This window comes from Dendrobates tinctorius, unplaced genomic scaffold (assembly GCF_039654945.1).
Source record: "Dendrobates tinctorius isolate UK_male_01 unplaced genomic scaffold, ASM3965494v1 ptg000293l, whole genome shotgun sequence".
Lineage (NCBI taxonomy): Eukaryota > Metazoa > Chordata > Amphibia > Anura > Dendrobatidae > Dendrobates > Dendrobates tinctorius.
In genome coordinates, this window is record NW_027361960.1 from 25,281,622 (window position 1) to 25,304,957 (window position 23,336).

General features: G+C 42.5%; 1 protein-coding gene across 4 annotated transcripts in view; it reads left to right on the forward strand.

Annotated features, from left to right (window-relative positions):
* Window positions 1-23,336, forward strand: part of KATNA1 (katanin catalytic subunit A1) — a 70,698-nt gene that overhangs the window by 41,658 nt on the left and 5,704 nt on the right. For 3 of the 4 annotated variants that reach the window (XM_073560197.1, XM_073560194.1, XM_073560195.1), the window contains 6 exons: window positions 450-651; window positions 7,151-7,272; window positions 7,936-8,041; window positions 11,655-11,813; window positions 12,145-12,271; window positions 19,070-19,204. In XM_073560197.1, coding sequence (XP_073416298.1) covers window positions 450-651; window positions 7,151-7,272; window positions 7,936-8,041; window positions 11,655-11,813; window positions 12,145-12,271; window positions 19,070-19,204 — 851 coding nt within the window. The remainder of the gene's footprint in view (window positions 1-449; window positions 652-7,150; window positions 7,273-7,935; window positions 8,042-11,654; window positions 11,814-12,144; window positions 12,272-19,069; window positions 19,205-23,336) is intronic. The other variant, XM_073560196.1, reaches the window with a different exon arrangement.

Genomic DNA, 23,336 nt, shown 5'->3' on the forward strand with positions numbered 1-23,336 from the left:
TCCGTTATATATCCAGGCACCTCCATGATCTCATCCAAGGAGTGCAACACCAGAACGGGGACAATCAGACTGTTCCCACACTGTCTCCCCAGGTTCTCCGTTATATATCCAGGCACCTCCATAGTCTCATCCAAGGGGTGCAACACCAGAACGGGGACAATCGGACTGTTTCCACACTGTCTCCCCAGGTCCTCCGTTATATATCCAGGTACCTCCATAGTCCCATCACATTTTCAATTTTTCCATTTTTTGTCAGACTAGCTAATTGATATATTCCAGAAACCCCTTTAATAACACTGTTATACTGCACACATCAGTTACAGTTTTGTGATTTATTTTTAATTATTTTTTGTGTGTCCAGATTCTTTTTATTCACCAAGTTTGCGACTTCATATCTTTTATGGAGATATAATGCATCATATTGTAATTAATTGTATTTATATTTTAAGGCCTTCACCAGGGCTCCGGAAGCGACAGTCTGCTCAATTCAGCGACAATCGAGTACATAACAACCGCATAAGTGTGGCTGGAAAGGGTCCAACCCCACCATCCTCGAGAAATGCCAATAACCAGAAAGTAAAACCTGCCAGAGCACGAGAACGGAAAGATCCTTTGCAGAAAGTGAAGGATAAGGTAGTCAAATTACCAAATGTCAGTATATGTTAAAATACTCAGTGTATTTTTGCTGAAAAAAAGAACTTTGATTGTTGGTTAGTTTTTTTATTTTAACCTTAACAACTAATGCCTTTTTTATGGTGGTTGTTTAATCCTTTCACGCCACAGCCCATTTACGCGTTTTCGTTTATTTTTTTTCTCCTCTTCTCCCCAGAGCCATAACTTTTATTTTTATGTCCACAAAGACCTATGAACGCTTTTTTTTTTTTTTTTTTTTTGTGGGACGAGTTGTACTTTTGAATGACATTCATTCTGCCACAGTGTACTCAAAAACGTTGAAAAAATTCCAAGCGCGGTGAAATTGTGAAAGAAAAAAACAACCTCTGACATTGTTTTTTGGGAATTGCTTTTACGGTGTACATTTTGTGGTAAAAATTACCATGCAATATGATTCTCCTCATTAATACGATTACGGCGAAACATGTCCAGTTTAAGAAAAAAAATCAGAAGTTCGCAAAAATAATTTTTGGGAGTTGTGTTGCCACTTTCCGAGACCTGTAGCGTTTTTAGTTCTCATCTGAGGGAGCTGTGGGATATCTTATTTATGTCCTGAGAAAGACAACATTTTTATTAGTACCATTTTGAGATAGATGTGACTTTTTGATTGCTTGCAGCTTTTTTTTTTGGCGTTCTTGAATTTACGGTGTACGATGTTTACTAACCGGGTTAATCGTTTTTATATTTTATCTGACTTTTTTGAACTCGGTGATACCAAATGTGTGTAATTTTTTTTAATTCTTTCATATCTTTATTTTCACCAGGGAGAATGGGGGCTGATTTTTATATTTTGTTTTTTTTTCATGTTTTCCCATTTTTTAAAACGTGTGGGTTTTTTTTTTTTTTTATTATTACTGGTTTGTTAACCCCCTAAGGGAGCTTGAAGATATGATCAACTAATCACTTGTGCTATATGCAGTAATCAAAGTCTTATATGAAGTTCTGAACACAGGCAGGGTTTCAAAGGAGTTCTGTAACCACAAACACAGGGGTGACTCCCAGCTGTCATGACAACCCATCGGCGACTTGCGATCACGTCACCAGGGAAGTAAGCATACGCACGCTCGTCAGGGTGAGATAAATTCCACTGTCAGAGATTGACAACAGCATTCAACAGGTTAACCATAGCCGGCATAACTCCACTCCACCCTCCATTATTAGCGGCAGGTCCTAGCTGTAATTCACAGCCATCGCCTGCTGGGTATGGTTCGGGCTCCATAAACCCGCTTCAGACTTGCACCGTATATATACGGCGCATGTTGTGAAAGGGTTATTTGGCCTTACTCTTCAATTGTGACTGCTGCATCTGCATGGCTGAAAGAGGGAGATAGTGTTAAAGAGGAAACTATCGGTATGTAATGAGCTCAGGTTATGGCGGCCTTTTTGAGCCTTTCGATGACAGGAACTAACTGGCTGTGTCAGTGAGAAACTGACAGGTCTCATGCGCTGCAGTGCAAGTGTCGGTATTGAAGAGAAATGCTGGCACACAGCAGTCCATGTGTATCGCAGTGCGTGAAACCAGCCATCAAAGTAAAAAAAAGTCCCACAGTGGGACAAAGTAAAAAAACAAACACAAAAATCTAGTGAAATCTGCGCTTCCGAATCCAAATGACATCCTCGTTTCTGAGCCCCACTGTGCTTACACCTCAGTTAGCATCGACCTGTATGGCATTACTATATTGAGGAGAGTCCACCTAATAACTCATAGGACACGTGTCTCCAGAAGCACAAGCTGGGCACCATGTATGGGCACTAAGCTGGCATATTTGTCATTTTCGCTCTGCAGCTCCCACTCTATTGTTTTTCTGGGTAATTGCACACTCCTGTGGGGCCAAAATAGTCACTGCAACCAACTGAAGATGGATTTGAGAGGTGTAATTTTTAATATGGGGTCACTTTTGGGGGTTTCCTGCTGTTTTGATACTTAGAGACTATGCAAATAGCTCCAGCAAACTGTACCAGCAAAATCTGCACTCCAAAAGTCAAATGGCGCTCCTACCTTGTATACCCGCTGTGTGGCCAAACAGTAGTTTGTCGATATGTGGGTTATTCACTTTGTTGTAGCACAAATTGCATACCAACTTATGGGGTCCATTTTCACCTATTACCCTTGTGTAAATTAAAACTTTGCAGCTAATATAGCATTACTGTTAAAAAAAAAAAAAAAAGGAATTTATTTCCACAACCCAATGTTACGAGATGTAGTTTGTAGGTTAAAATGTTTACCACACCCCTAAATTAATTATTTTTGGGTTATAGTTTCCAAAATGGTGTCATTTGGGTGGGTTTCTGTTGTTTTTTTTTTTTTTTTTTTTTTGCATCTTTTATGACTTGCAAATGCAGCATGGTATCCAAATTTGCACACCAAAAACAAAATATCGCACTTTGCTTTGCCCTGCCGATACCCAAAACATTTGTTTTTAATCATTATGAGCTATGGCTACGTTTGGGAGAACCTGCATAACAAATTCTGTGGATTTTTTTTCCTCTTACTGTATTTTGCGGATTATAAGACGCTCCGGATTATAAGACACCCAAAATTTTAAGGAGAAAAATACAAAAAAAGCTTCTTTTTTTTTTTTTTTTAATAAAAAGGTGGTGCTTCTTATAATCCATGGATCTTATTGCTTACCTGGGTCCCAGGGTTACTGCTGGAGGAGGCAAGAGTGGAGCATTGCTGCAGGTCGCAGGCTGGGTTGAGAGGGTGTTCAGATGTGCGGTGCGCCGCTGTGGGTTTCGGTGCTGCTGCGGGGACTCTGCCGACATTTTGTGAAATGCCAGAGCCCCCACATTTCCTTGGTTTCCTATGCGGTGGACTCCAGGAAAATGGCTGCTGGGGGCGGTGCATGCTCAGATGGAGAGCTTGGCACCAAGATCTCAGGAGATGAGATCTCAGCCAGTGATCCCTCAGGTCAATAGTTTGTGGGTGCCACTTGCAGAGCCCCTAAGATTCCAAATAAGCAGAAATCTCCAAAAAGTGGCCCCATTTTGAAAGTTGCATTCAGGGTAATCAGCCAACGATGCAGTGACTAATTTGACCCAATTGGTATTTTACAGAAATTAGTGCCCAATGGATGTTGCAGAGTGAAAATTCCAAATATGCTATTTTAGAGCCTGGCTTGTGCACCTGGAGGGTTGTTCAGCACCTAACAAGGCGACTCATCTTAGTATAAGATTGGTGGGGATCTGAAACTTTTGATCAGTGGAAACTGCTCCGACAGCTACCAGAACTAAGGCTAGTTCCACACTGCGCTTGTGGATACTGTTGCGTGCATACACTCAGAGGAGGTATGCACCCATCAGTGTGCACAGTCAGGGTGGATCGCGAAGCATCATCCACCATAGGGACCCACTGTAAAAAGATGCTAAGTACGGGCTACATACAACAAAACAGTACTTTGCTTGGTGGCCGCTGCCCGAATGCTGCAGTACAAAAGTTCAGAACTCGTCTGCTAAGAAATGTGCAGGGCTGCCCTGTTCCACCCGTACATTGCTTAGGTCTGAATCAGTTTTGAGCTGATCGTTGATTGTGCCCCACTGATCTCATATTGAGTTATCGACTGTATTTTTATTGAAGTGTGTTACTATAATTCAAAACAAGATAATACAATAATGTTAAAACTAATGGAAGAGAGCAGAAGGGGAGAGGAGTGAAAGTTTGGAAAAGAAAAATTGCAAGGAACTACAAGGGGAACATACGGGGAGGGAACTAACGAATAAGGTCCTGCTAGAATAATTGCACTCTACATGAGATATACCGATACTTCAAAGCAGAAATCAAGTGAGACTTGTATTATTGAAGATCATATATCCAACTGGTATAGGGAACTTAAATTCTCAAGTCCTTTAGTACTTGAGTTCAGCATGGATGATGAAACTTGGCTTGCCTTGTCCTGTTCCTGATTAATCAGCACATATATATAAATCCATCCTTGTAGGACGAAAGACCTTATTCCAAAGCGGCCTTCTCTTTAAATACTTTATAAATGTATTCTCTCTTAAAACTTGTAAGTGTTCAAAAACTCTTGTATGTAAATATCCTTTCTATAATATCTGAGATTTTGTATATATCCTTTACCTTCCATCTTGAAGCAATTAATAATTTGGTGACCAATAAAATATGAATAATTAAATGCCTAAATTGAAAAGGAATATCTTGAATACCAAGAGATAACAGTGCTAGGTGAGGTGTGAGATCAACATTGAGTTTGGTAATGTTGATATGAGCCCATCAATTTTATTCCATAGAGATTGCATTACAGGACAGTTCCAAAAAATATGAAATTAATGACCATGATGACCAAATTCCCTTCAGAAGAATCTTGATTGTGTTGGAAAAACTTTGTGCAGTTTTACTGGTGTAAAGTATCACCTAGATAATAATTTTAAATATGCTTCATATAGTAGAGCACAAGAATTAGAGGAGTGATGTCATATTAAAGAACTATTCAGTGGGATAGATAATTATTAGACCCAGAGAACCCCTTTTAAAGGGATATGGGGGTATTTCCATCTCCAAGATCCTATCCCAGTATGTAGTAGGTGTAATAATAATATTCGCAAATTCCTCCAATTAGAAATGTAATATAGTTTTTCTGATTTACTATGTCTCTTTCCTCATGAATATGCATTGCAGGACCTTAGGTATCCATTATTATGACCACTGCTATATTGACAGTTAAGTGATCTTTATTCTTCGGGTCGTACTTTTCACTGCAGGGTATTGGATCTGTCAGTCATACACAGGCAGGAGGCATGCCAGGTTCTGCTCTTGGGAAGGACCTGACAGACAACTGTACTTGGTTGACCCCCAATTACCCCCATTATTTGGCCTGGGCTCACCATCGAGACAATGAGCACGACAGAATCACGTTGTGCCGATCGGAGCAAAGAGGGAGCCCCCTCCCTCAATAAGCAGATCAATGCAGCTGTCGCTATTGACAGCCGCATCAGAGAGGTTAAACTCCCGATCATTGCTGTTACTGCGCAGTGTCAGCGATCGCCGCGCTATACATTTACAGTGGTTTGCGGGAAAGCATTTTGGGCTGCGCTGTACATGTACGTCGGAAGTCAGGAATGGGTTAAAGGAGTTGTTCAACCTGGAATCATTTACAAAGGTTTTAAAAATATTCATATTCAAGTTTCATAATTTTGCGGAGCTTTGCTACTCTCTTAGGCTACTTTCAGATTTGCGTTCGGAGGCGCAGGGCCGCCTCTAAGCCCCAGCCGCACCTCCGGTCAGCGTCTCCTCTGACCGCATGACGCTGCATGCGATCAGCGTACCCTATAGTTAGCGTTGGGTACGCTGGTCGTGCGCTGGCACACTTTTGCCGGCGCTTGCGCCCTTTTGGCGCTGCGCTGAGCGCACAAAAATGCAACACGGCATGTTTTTGTGCGCTCGGCGCAGCGCCAAAAGAGTGCAAGCGCCGGCAAAAGTGTACCAGCGTACAGCCAGCGTACCCAACACTAACTAGAGGGTACGGTGATCGCATGCAGTGTCATGCGATCAGAGGAGGAGCTGACCGGAGGAGGCGTGACCGGGGCGGGGATTAGCGGTGGCCCTGTGCTGCGCCTCCGAACGCAAATCTGAAAGTAGCCTTAAATTACATGTGCTTTAAAGGGGTTTTCCAGAAAAGAAAAGTCTACATTTGCTCCATGTACCTGCTGAATCTGTTGAGAAGTGACTGACACTCTAGGTGGCACATGACTGCATGTGTGCAATTTACATACAAATGGTCATGTGACTGTACAATTGCAAATACAGGGGAATCTTGCCATTGTGCACATTACACACTACAGGATTTGGCTGTCTGCAGTCACATGGAGTGGCTGGCGACTTTTCAGCTTGGAGCAAGCTCTTTAAAGGGAATCTGTCACCCCATTTTAGCTCTATCAGCTGCCGTCACCGCCATCAGGATCTGAAAGATAAGAAAAAAGAGTTAGATTTTACTCACCCTGGCGTTCGGTCCGGTCCGATGGGTGTCGCCGTCCTGTCCGGCGCCTTCCATCTTCATACGATGATGTCCTCCTCCTTGCTTCTCCCTCGGCTCCTGTGCAGGCGTACTTTATCTGCCCTGTTGAGGGCAGAATAAAGTACTGCAGTGCGCAGGCGCGGGACCTTTCTGACCTTTCCCGGCGCCTGCGCTCTGCAGTACTTTGCTCTGCCTTCAACGGGGCAAATAAAGTACGCCTGCACAGGAGCCGAGGGAGAAGCAAGGAGGAGGACATCATCGTATGAAGATGGGAGGCGCAGGACAGGACGGCGACACCCACCGCACCCGACTCCGCCCCCCGGTGAGTATAATCTAGCGTGTTTTTCTCTTCTTTCAGGTTTCAATGGGGGCTTATCTATACCATTACAGAATGCTGTAGATAAGCCACTGATGGCAGTGCCGGCAGCAGATAGGGCTAAAATGGGGTGACAGATTCCCTTTAAAACCTTATCATTTACCTTTTACCAATGTTATTCTGTTTGTAGAACAAGTCATCTGCTGATGAATCGGAACCAGAGCCCAAGAAGTTTGATGGAACTGGATATGATAAGGATTTGGTGGAAGCTTTGGAAAGAGATATCATTTCCCAGAACCCCAATGTTCGGTGGTGAGTGTAAAGATGGACTTGCACATAGGGCAAGATTGCTGGTCAGTCGTTCTGAGAGAAGGATGAAGGATCTCTACTAGAGATGAACAAATTTGTTCGCATTTGGTTCCGAATACGATCGGCATCGAGTATTGTTTTTGCAGTATTCGTCGAACACGGCCGAATGTCATTAGTCAGTGGGAGTAGAAATTACCAAATATGTTTGAAACCGATCATTGAACACTCGGCACGAATAGTGTTCGAATATGGCACGAATATGTCAAAATCAGATTCGGGGACAAACACCAAACAAATTCACTCATCTCTAATCTCTACAAAGAGTGTTTTTATTTTTATATAGCACTTTTTGCTTGTAAAAGATTCTTCCAGAAAGGTTTTTCATCTGACTATCATGTGAAGAAAAAAAATGTAAACCGTAACTTACTAGATACCAGATGTTGCATTAGGTAGCTATTACATTTCACATGACGAACCTTGGATATGGTGGAAAACATCCATTTTCTGCATCTTTCTTCTAATATGCATAGGCAGGTTTAATTGCTCTGTAAATGTGAAGTGAGAACTAGGGTTAAAATATTACATGCTCCTTGTACGTGACCACAGTGATCTTCAGGGTTAACCTAACTTGTTTGTCACTATTGAACACGGATATTTCATACACAGGGATGACATTGCAGACTTGGAGGAAGCCAAGAAATTGTTAAAAGAAGCTGTAGTTCTACCAATGTGGATGCCAGAATTTTTTAAGGGTATAAGGCGGCCATGGAAGGTAAAGATCAAATTAAAACTGGACGTGTTTAGTATCGCTATAATTGTACTGATGAGATGAATCATTACATTATTTTTACCACATAAAGAACTCCATTAACAATTTACAAAAAACAATGTCAGAATTCCTTTTTTTTTTTTTTTTAACAATTTCACCACACTTGTAATTTTTCATTTTCCTGTACTTAATGTGTGTAAAATGAATGGTGTCATTCAAGAGTAATACTTGTCTTGCAAAGAATAAGTCCTCATATGTCTGTGGATGGAAAAATAAAAAAAGTTAAAGGTAATACATAGCAAGTTTTTGCTATGTAATCTGAAGACAGCAGGAGATAGACGCTGAAACAGAGAATTCAGAGATGTGTCACTTGTCAATGTGGATGCTGTTGTTTACTAACTGTGATGGATTTATCACTAAGGTCTGTTTCACACATCAGTTTTTCACTATCCGTCAAAATCCGCCAAAATTTGAAAATGGCGGATCCGCTTTTCTTGTGGCGGATCCGTCATTTTTTTCCCATTGAGATACATTAGTGGCGGATTTTGGCGGATGGTCGTCCGTTCCGTCCGCTATTCGGCGGATCCGCCAGATTTCTGGCAGATTCTGTCTGAGGTGAACGGACTTTGCCGTCGTCTCTTCATGCGTTGGAGACGTAGGATTTACAGTCTTCTTTTCTCCCTCTGGAGAGCAATAATTGCCAACCGATTGCAGTGAAGATCAAATTCCACACAGAAGCTGTTAATACTCGCAATGACTCCTTCCATCTCTGCCACTAGCTCTAAAACCTTTCAAAGATATTGTTTTACAACACCATAGATATAGTTTTCCCTAGTTTCCAGTATCCAATCACATTTGGGAGCATTTTCCAAGAGCCAGTCATATTTGGGAGCATCCCATTTTGGAGGTGTGGAAAAACGTATCCATCAGAAAACGGATCCAACGGATGGCAAAATCGGATGCCAGCGGATGGAACGGATCCGGTTTTTGACGGATCCGTACAAAAATCCGTATAGCGGATCCGTCAAAAAACGGATCCGTACCACCCGCATCCGTTTTTACACATTTTTAGCGGATCCGCCATATTCACTTTTTGGCGGATTTTGACTGATTTGAAAAAACGTATTTGTGAAACAGGCCTAAGATGAATTCTTCCTCCTCCTGGGATAAGCAGCTTACTGACTATGGACTTTGTACGTGGAAAGCCTGGTGTGGGCGGCGTTAGCTTTCTCAGCACTGCCTCATGCTAATTCTATAAAGCTTTGACTGTATCAGAACCAATGCACCCAGTAAACTATGTGATACATCATTGGATTCAGCTTCTATTTTCCTACATCAGGCTGCTCTCAGATGAGGTAGCAAAGACCTGCTGACAGATTCCCTTCATGGGTCTGGTAAGAAGGGGAGGAAAAGCAAAAACATAAAAATGAAATTGGCCCCGTAGGGAAGGTGTTAAATGAGTTGTTTTTTTTATATAGGGGTAGATTTCAGAAAATGGCCCTTACTGCTTGTATTGAAGAAACATACTTTTCATATACCTGCATTCTTGTAAAAGGCTCTTTCATTTGCTGGGAATTGTCATTAAATTCTATCTAGAGGTGTGTCATTATTGATTCATATTGTTATGTGATCTCTCTGAAAATGTAATGGGAAACATCCTGTGCAATAATAGGATTTGTCAGAATCTATCCAGATACCCACTACCTAGAAATGTGGCTGAATTATTTTTTGAGAGGGAAGACTGAAAAAAGCAGTGGCAGGTGTTAAACTGTCTCTGCCTTATGATCAATGTTTTATCCCAGAGAAATATATGCTTTTCTTGTATGTAAATGAGCTGTTAATTTACACTGACACTGATCTGGATGACAGTCTGCTTGAAGAGCTTATTTTAAATGAAAAGAGGGTTTCCAATGTGAAACCTGTAATAACTGACTCTTGACTCTCATAGGGGGTAATGTTTCACCTTCTTGAGAGTGATAGGCCAAGGGCTTGCCAAGGGGCAGTACAGCAGAGCTGACAGCACTGCAAACGAGTTTGCAATGAGACAAGGTTCAACACTGCTGTACTGCGTTAGTTATAATCAGTCGCAGCTCTATAGCATTGCTGACAGCACTATGAGAGGACAACTATGCATATACACTCACTGGCCACTTTATTAGGTACACCATGCTAGTAAGGGGTTGGACCCCCTTTTGCCTTCAGAACTGCCTCAATTCTTCGTGGCAGAGATTCAACAAGGTGCTGGAAGCATTCCTCAGAGATTTTGGACCATATTGACATGATGGCATCACACAGTTGGCGCAGATTTGTCGGCTGCACATCCCTGATGCGAATCTCCCGTTCCACCACATCCCAAAGATGCTCTATTGGATTGAGATCTGGTGACTGAGGAGGCCATTTGAGTACAGTAAACTCATTGTCATGTTCAAGAAACCAATCTGAGATGATTCGAGCTTTATGACATGGCGCATTATCCTGCTGAAAGTAGCCATCAGATGTTGGGTACATTGTGGTCATAAAGGGATGGACATGGTCAGCAACAATACTCAGGTAGGCTGTGGCGTTGCAACGATGCTCAATTGGTACCAAGGGGCCCAAAGAGTGCCCAGAAAAAATTCCCCACACCATGACACCACCACCACCAGCCTGAACCGTTGATACAAGGCAGGATGGATCCATGCTTTCATGTTGTTTACGCCAAATTCTGACCCTACCATCCGAATGTCGCAGCAGAAATCGAGACTCATCAGACCAGGCAACGTTTTTCCAATCTTCTACTGTCCAATTTCGATGAGCTTGTGCAAATTGTAGCCTCAGTTTCCTGTTCTTAGCTGAGAGGAGTGGTACCCAGTGTGGTCTTCTGCTGCTGTAGCCCATCTGCCTCAAAGTTCGACGCACTGTGCGTTCAGAGATGCTCTTCTGCCTACCTTGGTTGTAACGGGTGGCAATTTGAGTCACTGTTGCCTTTCTATCAGCTCGAACCAGTCTGCCCATTCTCCTCTGACCTCTGGCATCAACATGGCATTTCCGGCCACAGAACTGCCGCTCACTGGATTTTTTTTCTTTTTCGGACCATTCTCTGTAAACCCTAGAGATGGTTGTGCGTGAAAATCCCAGTAGATCAGCAGTTTCTGAAATTCTCAGACCAGCCCTTCTGGCACCAACAATCATGCCACGCTCAAAGGCACTCAAATCACCTTTCTTCCCCATACTGATGCTCGGTTTGAACTGCAGGAGATTGTCTTGACCATGTCTACATGCCTAAATGCACTGAGTTGCCACCATGTGATTGGCTGATTAGAAATTAAGTCTTAACACACAGTTGGACAGGTGTACCTAATAAAGTGGCCAGTGAGTGTAGATGACTTAGGATGATTGATCCTAGTGACAGATTCCCTTTAAATTTCATAGCCGTGAATAGGAGTTATAGAAACAATGTAGCATATTAAGCAACACCCAGCAGAAGCCCTTGCCACCTGATGAATGGCTGAGATAGGAATAATCCTTAAGTCTGTAGTAAAATGTCTTCACATGTAGCACTTTATTTCTATAGTTCTAGTGGTTACTGCATTTTCTAAAATATGTGCACATTGAATTTTTCTTTTCTTCTCTAAAGGGAGTTTTAATGGTTGGACCACCGGGAACAGGGAAGACTCTCTTAGCCAAAGCTGTTGCAACAGAATGCAAAACTACATTTTTCAATGTTTCGTCCTCTACACTTACATCCAAATACAGGGGAGAATCAGAGAAGCTTGTCCGTCTTTTGTTTGAAATGGTAACCTTTCATTTTGATGATACAAGAATGCATTATGTTCATTTAAACTGGCTGTGACTAGTGCGTCAAAACCTCCCAAATTGTGGTTAATGTTGTGTGGAAATACGATTTCTCCTACACTATCTTATCACTTCATGATACGATAAGGAGACCAAATTTATGTGGAAGCTAGATCTATATAGGAAGTTTAATATTACACTTTTAAGCTTCTTCTTTTTTTCTTAATTTGTTTTAAGGTGACTGTCAAGGGTTAAGAAATGTACACAGACGTGGTCCTTTGGTGCAGTTGCTGTTCCTTTTTGCTGAAAACCTATTAATCTTTTTGCTTTAGGCACGTTTTTATGCCCCGACAACTATATTTATTGATGAAATTGACTCCATATGCAGCCGACGAGGTACCTCTGAAGAGCACGAAGCCAGCAGAAGAGTAAAAGCAGAGCTCTTAGTTCAGATGGATGGTAACTATTGCTGTTTACTGGATTTAGGAAACCCAAAGTTTGGGTTACCATTTTTGTTAAATTAATCAAAGTTTAAAACAAACTGCGTATTTTGATGTCACGTGTACGTGTATTTTCTTTATTTATCCTCCATCATTTGGAGCATTATAAATTTTTGTTCCATGCTTCATTATCTTATTCAGCTTTCTCCTTGCCCAAATATATTGCTGGAATTCAGTCTGAGTTTATAGGTGGGGAGAAGAATATGTGATATATATGATGGCGACAGGGTCTTCAGTAGGGCCTTGGCTGTCATAGTAACCCATGGGCTTTGAAACAGACCCAGACACCCTCACGATTGCAACACTTAAATGTTACTATTAGAAGAGATTTGATGCAGACATCAACTGTATCACACATCTCCTTAGCCCACTCCATACACTCACACGAAACCTATGTGCTCTTGTACAACCACAATGACTTTATTCTGCCATCTTGCCAGGCAGAAGGGCTGCCAGGGATCTAGTCTGCTAAGGCCTGTTTCACACGTCCGTTATTTGCCATCAGTCAAAATCCGCCAATTTTTTTAAAAAACGGATCTGCCAAAAAAAGGGGCGGATCCCTTTTTTTCCCCATAGACTTACATTTTTGGCGGATCTTAACTGACAGTCATCCGTCCTACCCGTTTTTGTACGAATCCGCCAAGATTTTAGCGGCTCCCGGGCGGATGAAACGGACCCCACAACGTTTTTTTCTCTCTGACGGACCGTCAGTTTGAACCACGCATGCCCGGAATCATAGCCCCGGGAAGCATTTTAACCCGTTACTGCCGTCCCGGGAGCCGCTAAAATCTCTCTCTCACCATCGCTCCCGCCGTCTCTTCACCCGATCTCCGACCATCGCTCCCGCGTCTCCTCACCCGAGCTCCGACCATCGCTCCCGCCGTCTCCTCACCCGATCTCCGACCATCGCTCCTGCCATCTCCTCACCCGATCTCCGACCATCGCTCCCACAGTCTCCTCACCCGAGCTCCGACCTCCCGCGACATCGCGAGCTCTGACCTCCCGCGACATCGCGAGCTCCGACCTCTCGCTACATCGCGAGCTCCGACCTCCCGCGACATTGCGAGCTCCGACCTTTTTTTTTTTTTAAGCGCGGTTCCTTTAACATTCCTCGATCGGCGGATCCCGTCATATCAACTGTCCGGTGGCACCCATTGGTGTCTCGACGGACACGGATCCATTCTCCGCTCTTTTTGGCGGCTGGCAACTGACAGGAAAAACGTATGTGTGAAGCAGGCCTTAGACTTTATTAAAGGGAATCTATCAGTAAGGTCAACACCCTGTGAAATGTAAATCCATCGACACCTTTATATCTTCTACGCATTCATGAGTTCCCTAGCAATTGGCATTTTCATTCCTCACTTTCTGAGCCCTGATGTGCACACAGACAGTCGGTTTCTCTGGAGAAATTGTACAACAAACTTTGTGCTTCATTTTCCTGTTACCCTTGTGAAAGTAAAAACGTTGAGGCTAAAGAAAAAAATTTTGTGGAAAAAAGTAAAATGTTCATTTTTTCTTTCCACATTCCATTAATTCCTGTGAAGCACCTGAAGGGTTAATAAACTTATTGAATGTTTTTTTTGAGCACCTTGAGGGGTGCATTTTTTAGAATGCTGTCACTTTGGGGTATTTTCTGTCATGTAGACCCTTCAAAGTGACTTCAAATGTGATGTGGTCTCTTAAATAAAAATGGTTTTGTAAATTTTGTTGCAAAAAATGAGAAAAAAATGTTTAAAAAAATGATGTAAAGTAGACATGTGGGGAATTTTTATTAATTATTCTTTGTGGTATAGCTATCTGATTTAAGGGCAGAAAAATGTAACCCCTTCAGCCCCCCAGACTGTTTTCACCTTCATGACCAGGCCAAATTTTACAATTCTGACAAGTGTCACTTTATGTGGTAATAACTCTGGAACGCTTCAACAGCTCCCATTGATTTTGAGATTGCGTTTTCGTGACATTGTACTTCATAATAGTGGCAAATTTCTACTATATGGCTTGCATTTATTTATGAAAAAAATGGAAATTTGGTGAAAAATTTTCTAATTTTCAAACGTTTAAATTTTATGCCCAGAGAGTTATGTCTCACAAAATAGTTAAAGGGAATCTGTCACCAGTTTTGTGACATAGCAGCTAAAAATATCGCCTTATTTAGCGTCTGCTATGCATTCCCTACATCTTTACTCCCCTTATATACTCACAAAAACGTTTTTTAATGTCTCCCACGCTGTATGGTAATCCTCTCAGTCCGGTCCAATGGGCGTGGTTTTGGGCCTCTACATCACTCCCATTGGCTGTTGCTCGCCGTCCTACTTCATGGATAACGCTTCTCGGTTAACATGGATAACATCTCGCGCATGCTCAGAAATATTGCGCTTCGCACCTGCGCAATACGCTTTGCCCAACTGCAGGCAAAGCCGAAAAACAGAAGTGTCATGAACCAACACACGTACTTCCGACACATGTACCAAAACTACGTTTGCCAGGGCCGAAACCATGCCCATTTTTTACTGCAAAATTTGCTGGAATAATTAGTGGACGCCATGTCGCGTTTGGAGAGCCCCTGATGTGCCTAAACAGGGAGAACCCCCCACAAGTGGCACCATTTTGGAAACTAGCCCCCTCAGGGAATTTATCTAGATGTGTGGTGAGCACCTTGAACCCACAGGTGCTTCTCAGAAGTTTATAACGTAGAGCCGAAAAATCACATTTTTCCCACAAATTTTTTTTTTTTAGCCCCAAATTTTTTTTCTCACAAAGGTAACAGGAGAAAATGGACCCCAAAATCTGTTGTGAAATTTCTCCTGAGTACGCCGATACCCCATATGTGGTTGAAAACTACTTTTAAGGCACAGTTCAAAGCTCAGAAGGTAAGAAGCGCCATATTTCAGTTCACATTTTGCTGGACTAGTTTGAGGGTGCCATGTAACATTGGCAGAGCCCCTGAGGTGCTAGAACAGCAGAACCCCTTAAGAGACACCAGTTTACAAACGACACTTTTCAAAGAATTTTAAGTAGGAGTGCAGTGATCATATTGTCACTACAGGTGGGCCACAGAATTTTATACCATTGGGCAATAAAGAAAAAAATAATTTTACTGCCAAAATTTAGTTTTGGCCCCAGCTGGATCATAGGCCAGACGGTGTCCACAGTGCTTCCATCTACCTCATTATAGGGAATCTTCCGCCGGGGGGTTCTGTCTGAATAACGTATTTCAGAGATTTACACGGAAATCCAGGTGCAAGCTCTCAGCACAAGGTGCAAAATAAAGGTGCGCCAAGCAATACTGCGATCTTTGGGAAGCAGAATGAACAAATCAACAGCAGGTGAAGCATTGGTTTTATTTATTTTTTTATGCCGTTATTCATGTGTTATAAGGGATTAGACTACTTTATTCTTCAGGTCGGTGTGATACCAGATTTATATCAGGTTTTTCTGATTGTCCGCTGTCACACACTAAAGACTGTTTTTATTGCATCACATTTATATAGTTTTTTATGTTTTGTCCCTTTTACACAATAAAAATCTTTTTTTATGAAAAAAAAATTTTTGCATCGCTTTATTCTGCGAGCTATAACTTTTTCATTTTTCTGCTGATAAGCTGTAAGGCGGCTTATTATTTTGCGGGACTAAATGACATTTTCAGCTATACTATTTTTATTTTCACTTCTCTATTTTATCACGTTTTATTCCACTTTTTGTTCGGCGGTATGATTATTAAGCATTGTTTTTTTGCCTTGCTTTTTTAATTTAATTTTTTTTACGGTGCTCACAAAAGGGGTTAATTAGTGGGACAGTTTGTTTTTAGTCCGGGTTGTTCTGAAAGTGGCGATACCAACTATGTACTTTTTTTTTTTTAATTATTAAAATATTTATTTATGGGATATATGTATGGGACATGCATGCAGGCGTTCTTTCACGGTAATAGGGAAAATAGTGACCGGCAGGGTTATAAATGGCCGATATGCATCATAGGGGTGGGTGCCCTGTGGAAGCCGAATCTTGTTGTGATTAGCAGATCTACTGCTAATGAGGTTTTTTGTTTTATATGGGGCAGCTTTCAGGTGACTTGGTGAGATGGGCGGGACCAGTCACTTACAAACCCACCCAGGGGCATGTATCTGAATGCCCAAAGTAAAGCCTGTGTGTGTATGGCTGTGTCTGTAAGAGGACTTTTAGTGAGGTCATAGCCATGTGATCCAGTGGGCATGGTTACGTACCATATAGTGTGCCTGAGGTCTGGTCACATGGAGAGAGAGTGTGTACCTGAATGGTTCAGGGTGGAAGGTCCTGGAGGGTCTAGGTGTTGGAAGGTGTGCTGCCCTCCTGAATAGCACCTGCTGCGACCTTGGACTTGGTGAGGCCGGTGTGTTGGGAGACCCAAGGATGAGGGTCGGATCCCTAAACAGCACCCGGACAGGCCACGTGTGTGAGCAGAGTCTGTGACGGCACTGCATTGGGGGAGCTACTGTCCGTCTGTGGATCTGGACTGTCAGGTGTCCTGGTGAGCAAGGCGTTGTCTGGGACGGTGATCACAGTTCGGCAGCTTCCCTGTGAGAGAGGACTACCAAAGAGTCGGCATCTGGAGCCAGAGCTCCTGCGAGGTAACCCCAGACATGGGGATATAGCTGTTGGTGCCCGTGATGTTCTCTGGACACTAATGAACTGAGAGAGTGGAGCTCTACTATGATCATTAAGGATTAATCTGATGCAAGACTGTATTCTTTGTGTTGCCTAACATGGTTTATGCTGTTTAATAAACCACATGGACTGTTTAAGTGGAAAGTGTTCCTGTGTGATGTGAATCCGCTGCCAAGTGAGTGTCCCCAACACTGACAATAATCGCTGCCGTACAATAATATATATGCAAACACACTATTTGACCTGGTCATTAAGGTCAAAATTAGTTCCATCACTAAGGGGTTAAAAAGGGGGCCACAAAAAAATGACATGGTGTCCACCCATATTTTTAATAGCAAAGGCTAATCAGACAGATTCAGGCTGATATTACTAGGTTGGTAAGCGGGAATGGATATTGGCCCCCTCCAAAACTAATAACACCAGCCCTTATTCACCCCAGAAATGACGCATCCATTAGATGTGCCAATTCTGGCGCTTAGCCTCTTAACTTCCCCCGATTGCCCTGGTGCATTGGCATTCGGGGTAATAGACCAGGGGTTAGTAATGTAGAGGTGTCTATAAGACACTCCTATTACTAACCCTGTAGTCAAAAGCAATAAACACACACACAGAGAAATGTTCTTTTAATTGTAAAAAGCACTTCCCAAACCCTGTATCCCATTTGTTACCTTTAAAAAATAAAATAATCCAAAGCGTTCTGCTGTAAATTCATCCCACGTTCGACAGCAATCCCCAACTCTGCTACATCCAGATGCAGTGCTGAGTGGTGATGTTAGTAATGTTACCGTTCAGCACGGCAGCCAGGACACAATGACAGTAGCATGTGAATCTTGCTGCTGCGACAAGTGTTGAGGTCGGTAAGCTTTTCGTAGTTCATGGCTGATGAACTGCGATAACCTTACGGATGTCTGCACTGTTTGCAGCATTCAGATTCACACACTGTCATTGTATTTTGGTTGCCTTGCTGAGCGGTTACATGACTGATGTCACGGCTCAGCATTGCATCTGGTGGTAGCAGATTCCAAGATTGTCATGGGACAGATTTACAGCAGACCCCTTTTGGATTATTTTATTTTTTAAAGATAATAGGTTAAAGTGGGTACGGGAGTGCTTTATACAATTTAAAGACTTTTCTCAGTGTGTGTATATTGCTTTAGACTAAGGGGTTAGTAATGAGGGTGTCTTATAGATGCCTCTCTATTACCCGTGAAATTGATGTCAGCGGACATTATACAGCTGACATCAACCCCAAAACCACTACCCTGCTTGCCAATGCACCAGGGCAAGGTAGAAGAGCCGAGGCTAAGCGCAAGAATTGGCGCATCTGATTGATGTGCCATTTCTGGGGTGGCTAAGGACTGGTGTTAGTAAGGGAGGAGGCTACTCTCCAGCTTTCTGCTTAGCCTTTGCTGGTTTTTAAAAATAGAGGGGAGCCCACGTCATTTGTTTTGGGACCCCCTTTTTAATAACCAGAAAAGGCGACGAAGACAGCTGTGAGCTGTTATTAATAGACTGGGAAGATCCATGGATCTTGGCTGCTTCCCAGAATAATAACACCAGCTCACAGCTTTCTGATTTCCTTCAGCTGGTTATTAAAAATTGGGGGACTTCATTCATTTTTTTTTTTTATTTAATTTTATATTTATAAGCTAAATGCAAGTGTAGTAAACTACACGCACTGCACTAATTTATATATCTCACTGACCTATTTGTATCTGTTCTATCTATATATCTATTCAATCTATTCTATTCTGACGGTTCACGCTGTGATTTCACTGTACTCAGCTGATGAAATGTAGCGTTTCCTATGAGATGGGTGCATAAATATCAGATGGCACATACATGACCCATGTGCAATGCGATGTTTTGTTTTTTTTTCCTTCACATTGCACTCACTGATTTTATACACAGATGTGAGCACAGCTTAAGAGAGAGGCACTGTAAAGGGTAAATTTTGTTGATGAAATGTAAGCATTTCAAAGCCTGAACTTTGTAAGGTACAAAAAAGAGATATATTTTACATAAATGAAAAAACCCTGTTGGGAATGCAAGGCATGAGGCCATTGTAAGATGAGCTGTCCAATAAATGTCACAGTAACCCACCTTCCTTTTTTAGGTGTTGGTGGTGCTTCTGAAAATGAAGATCCATCTAAAATGGTAATGGTCCTTGCTGCCACTAATTTTCCATGGGATATTGATGAAGCTTTAAGGAGGCGTTTGGAAAAGCGGATTTATATTCCGTTGCCATCTGGTAGGTGGACAGTCTTGCTTTCCTGCAAAATTTTGGCCTGAATTCATTTTTTTCCATTAATTATGTGTTTTTTCTGATTTTTATGTTTGTAAAAACTATACTATTAACAATATAATCCATATGTATATTGTAGTAATCAGGCAGACATTCCTGCAGCTATCGATTCTGCAGCAATAGGTTATTCAACTCCTTTGGTACTGCAGTTAAAAGGGTTGTCTTCCCTGTTTATGTGGAAAAGTGGCCAAGCGTGATGTAAAAATTATAAAACACAGTGTAATCAGCCAGGGTCCCCTGATGTTCTCCTTGCTTTTTCTTTGTGACTTGTGACCGCTACTGCCAATGATTGGCTGCAGCAATGTTTATACATATGGAGAACGATCCTCCACTGGGAGAGTAGCAGCAGGGAATCACTAGGTGAATATGCTAAAATGAAAAGGCGCAGACATGGGGCACCAATATCGAAATCAAATTTAAAGTGTGTGTGTGTCCACTATAACACATGGAATGAACACGGTTCAGTACAATAGAGAATTTAATCCGAAAATAAAAAATTGTAAACAATGAACCGTAGTCATATATAAAACGTAAAATGTTATTACACACAAATTCAAAAATATATGCAGTGCTTAAAAAGTGGGAAAACCAGCAATTAACACCACACTCTTAAGTACCATATTTTTCGGACTAGAGGACGCTCCGGATTATAAAACGAACCCCAAATTTTGAGGAGAAAAATTAAGAAAAAAATATTTTTTATTAAAATTGTGGTGCTTCTTATAATTCTTGCATCTTATTGCTTACCGGGGGTGGTGGCTGCGGTGAATCAGGGTCCCAGGCTCGCTGCTGGAGAAGGCAGGAGTGGGGTTATGCTGCAGGCCGCTGGCAAGGGATGAGGGGGGGCGCCGATGTGTGGCGCGTTGCTGCCGGGGGTCTTGTGCTGCTGCAGGGGGTCTCCGGGTGCCCGTACACCCCCTCAACCCAGCCTGCGGCCTAAACGCACAGTATCAGTAAGGCATGTACGCTTTCTAAGACGCACCCCCGTTCCCCCCCCCCCAAGTTTGGGGGGAAAAAAAGTGTGTCTTAGGCTACTTTCACACTAGCGTTTTTTTTGCGCTGCGCTCCGTGCGCAGTGCAAATGCATACAAAAAAGCGTTTTGTATGCGTTTTTTATTTTTTGAGCATGCCTGTTAACCAGTTTGACTTTAAAAACGCATGCGTTCCCATAGACTGTAATGTGGTTTTTTGGTGCGCATTTGTTTCACACAGGTTGGGCGCACAGAAAATGCAACAGGGTGCGCCTTGTTGCATTGATGCTCCGCACGGCTCGCCCCTACGCGCGTTTCGCGTAGGCTTCGTCAGGGGGCTGAGATTGTGTAGTCTGTCCCTTCACGCCTTTGCAGCATTTGGAGGTTCCTTGTGCGCATGTCGCGGGCACGGAGACAGCCGGCGCGTCACTTCCGGCTACGGCTGACGACGGTTGCGGTTCAGTGACGTCACCGGGTATTCCGGGTGAACCGCGCGGCCTTCTTGGCGCCTAATGGTGACGCGACTTCTGGGTCCTGTATGCCGGCGACACGCGCCACTTAGTGCAACACTCTACAGCTGCTAAGGGGGTTTAAAAGGCGTGAAGCGACAGACTACACCATCTCAGCCCCCAGACGAAGCCTACACGAAACGCGCATAGGGGTGAGCCGTGCGGCGTGCGGAGCATCCATGGGTAAGGCATTTAGAATACTGTGATCATCTGTGCTGTTAATATGGGGTCACTATGGCTACTATGCTATGATGACTAATTTTTTGTGGGGCCTCATAGTTTCACTGCACTGGTGTCCAGTTTCTTTGGATATGTAGGTTGTATGATAGAAAATTACTGCTAGCACTGTCACTTTAATATAAATTGTAATGTAATTAATAAGTTTCCCATTGGTTTGCTGTGCGCTGCTGCACTCTTTTTGCTGCACCTTAAAACCCTGTACAAATAACTCTATAATGATATGATATTGTCTTTATGTTGTCTTGGTATCTCTTATATGAGATTAATAAAGCCTTTTCTGATTTTACAATTCTTTTGGTGGATTTTGGAGTCCAGTTCTTTTTTTGTTTCCAATACTATGGGGAGTGATTCCATGGCTAATGCATGCGGTGGTTTGGGCACTATGACCTAGGACCGTTATGTATCTTGTTCCAAAGATCTTGTTTGCTGTGATTTAGCTTATCGCACACCACCAGGACTGGCTTGAGATTCACCGGCACCAACCACTCATCTGTCTGGGTTTTTTTAACTTGTCCACGGCTCCTTTGTGGTGTGCGATTTGTTCCCCAAACAGTTACATTTTAGAACAACCTGCTGTCGTTTCCCCCTGTCTGTGCTAAAGTTGGTGGTGCAGGTTTTACTGTGACCTGATGAGAAAGCGGAGTAAGAGGAGGTGGCAACAAGGACAAAGAAAAGTCCAGCAATCCTCGGTGGTACAACATGCGCTAGAATGCCTTCTGTCTCTGTCCCAGCCGCCACAGTTAGAGAGTTGTAACCTCCATGGTGGTGCTTACTGGTCCAGTGGCTATGTGGACCTTGCCACAGATGGCTTTGCGCAGTACACACCTGATTTGGTCTGCAATATGTGTGTGCATGGCTCAACTTGAAAGGTAGTGGCGGCTGGGAATAATATACTGCGGGACAGCCACCGCCTTAAGTTTTTAAAAAACTGTCCATCTCCACCAGCCGGAATGGCAGCATTTGAAAGGCCAGGAATTTGGGAATGCTGCCGTTCAAGACCATGGTTTGTGGGTGGGTAGGGGGGATGGGGCTTTAATTATTGTATTGTTAACGTTGTTACTTATGACTTGTGTTTTGAAACTGTTAAACTGTAAAGCGCTGCGAAATATGTTGGCGCTATATAAATAAAGATTATTATTATTTATTGAGAGCTGAACACTTCCATGGGACCTTGTGGAGATGCTCGGTGACACTGCTGGTGGTGGTGCTGTCACATCCTCTCTTTGAGGGGAGGAAGGTGGCCCTGTTAATCGTGAGTGTGAGGATGAGGCGGAAACCAGGGCTGTGGAGTCGGTAAGCCAAACCTGCGACTCCCTTCCACCGACTCCAACTCTAACATATATTGCTTATATTTAAGTGAAAAATTTATTGTAGTACAATGTGAACATCAGACATTAAATCATTTTTATGATACAATAATCAAGACATTTAGATAGAACATAATATATATTTATTGGAATACAACTTTAGAACACAAAAAACTGTAATAAATTGTGAATATGTAATACACTATGTAATATCGATTACATACATACAGTGTGTGTGTGTGTGTGTATTTATATATATATATATATATATATATATATAATCACTATGTAATAAACTATGTAAGTGGCAAAAAACAGTTTTCAACGAAAACGTACTAAATAACATTTGTGCAGTCTATGAATTTGTTCTAAGAAATAGAATTGCCTCCATCAGATCCTCCTTCATAGATGACCTAAAACCTGACCTAATAATTTTAAGGCTAGAGAACAACCTCTCTACACTAACTTGGGTTGGATGCAAAGCCATAACCACATGGGCAACATCTCTAACAGTTTCCAAGTATAAAGGAATTGCCTCATGCACAGTCAGTTTTGATGAACGGTTGAATTTTTCTTTTTCTTTGAGAGCAAATGAAACATTTTGCTGAAATATGGTCAATCTGCTTGCTATAGGAGACGGAGGGAAATCTTTTTCCTTGCAGCAACGCTTTGCCTGCTCCATATCATCCAAATACTTGTCAAAGTCAAACTCCTCATCTGATGAGGACGAAGATATGGCAGCAGTAGCACTGTCAGGACCCAAGTCCTCTTGCGCCTGGCAGTCCTCCTGTAGGCCACTCATCCTAACTGCTACCTCAGTCAGAGCTTCTTTTCCTTTAGTAAGTTGTTGATCATCAAGCAATATACGATGACTTGGGTCCACATAAACAGCTGCCAGAAAAATTTTATTTTCCAATAGCTGTGTCTCTCTCCGTTTCATTGAAGTAGAAATGCCATCTGCGATTAAATCTCCTCTTTGGGACAGGCAAAATAGCAAGTTCTTCCACTCCCTTATGAAAATGCCAGGAGTTAAATCCTCAGCTTGTAATTT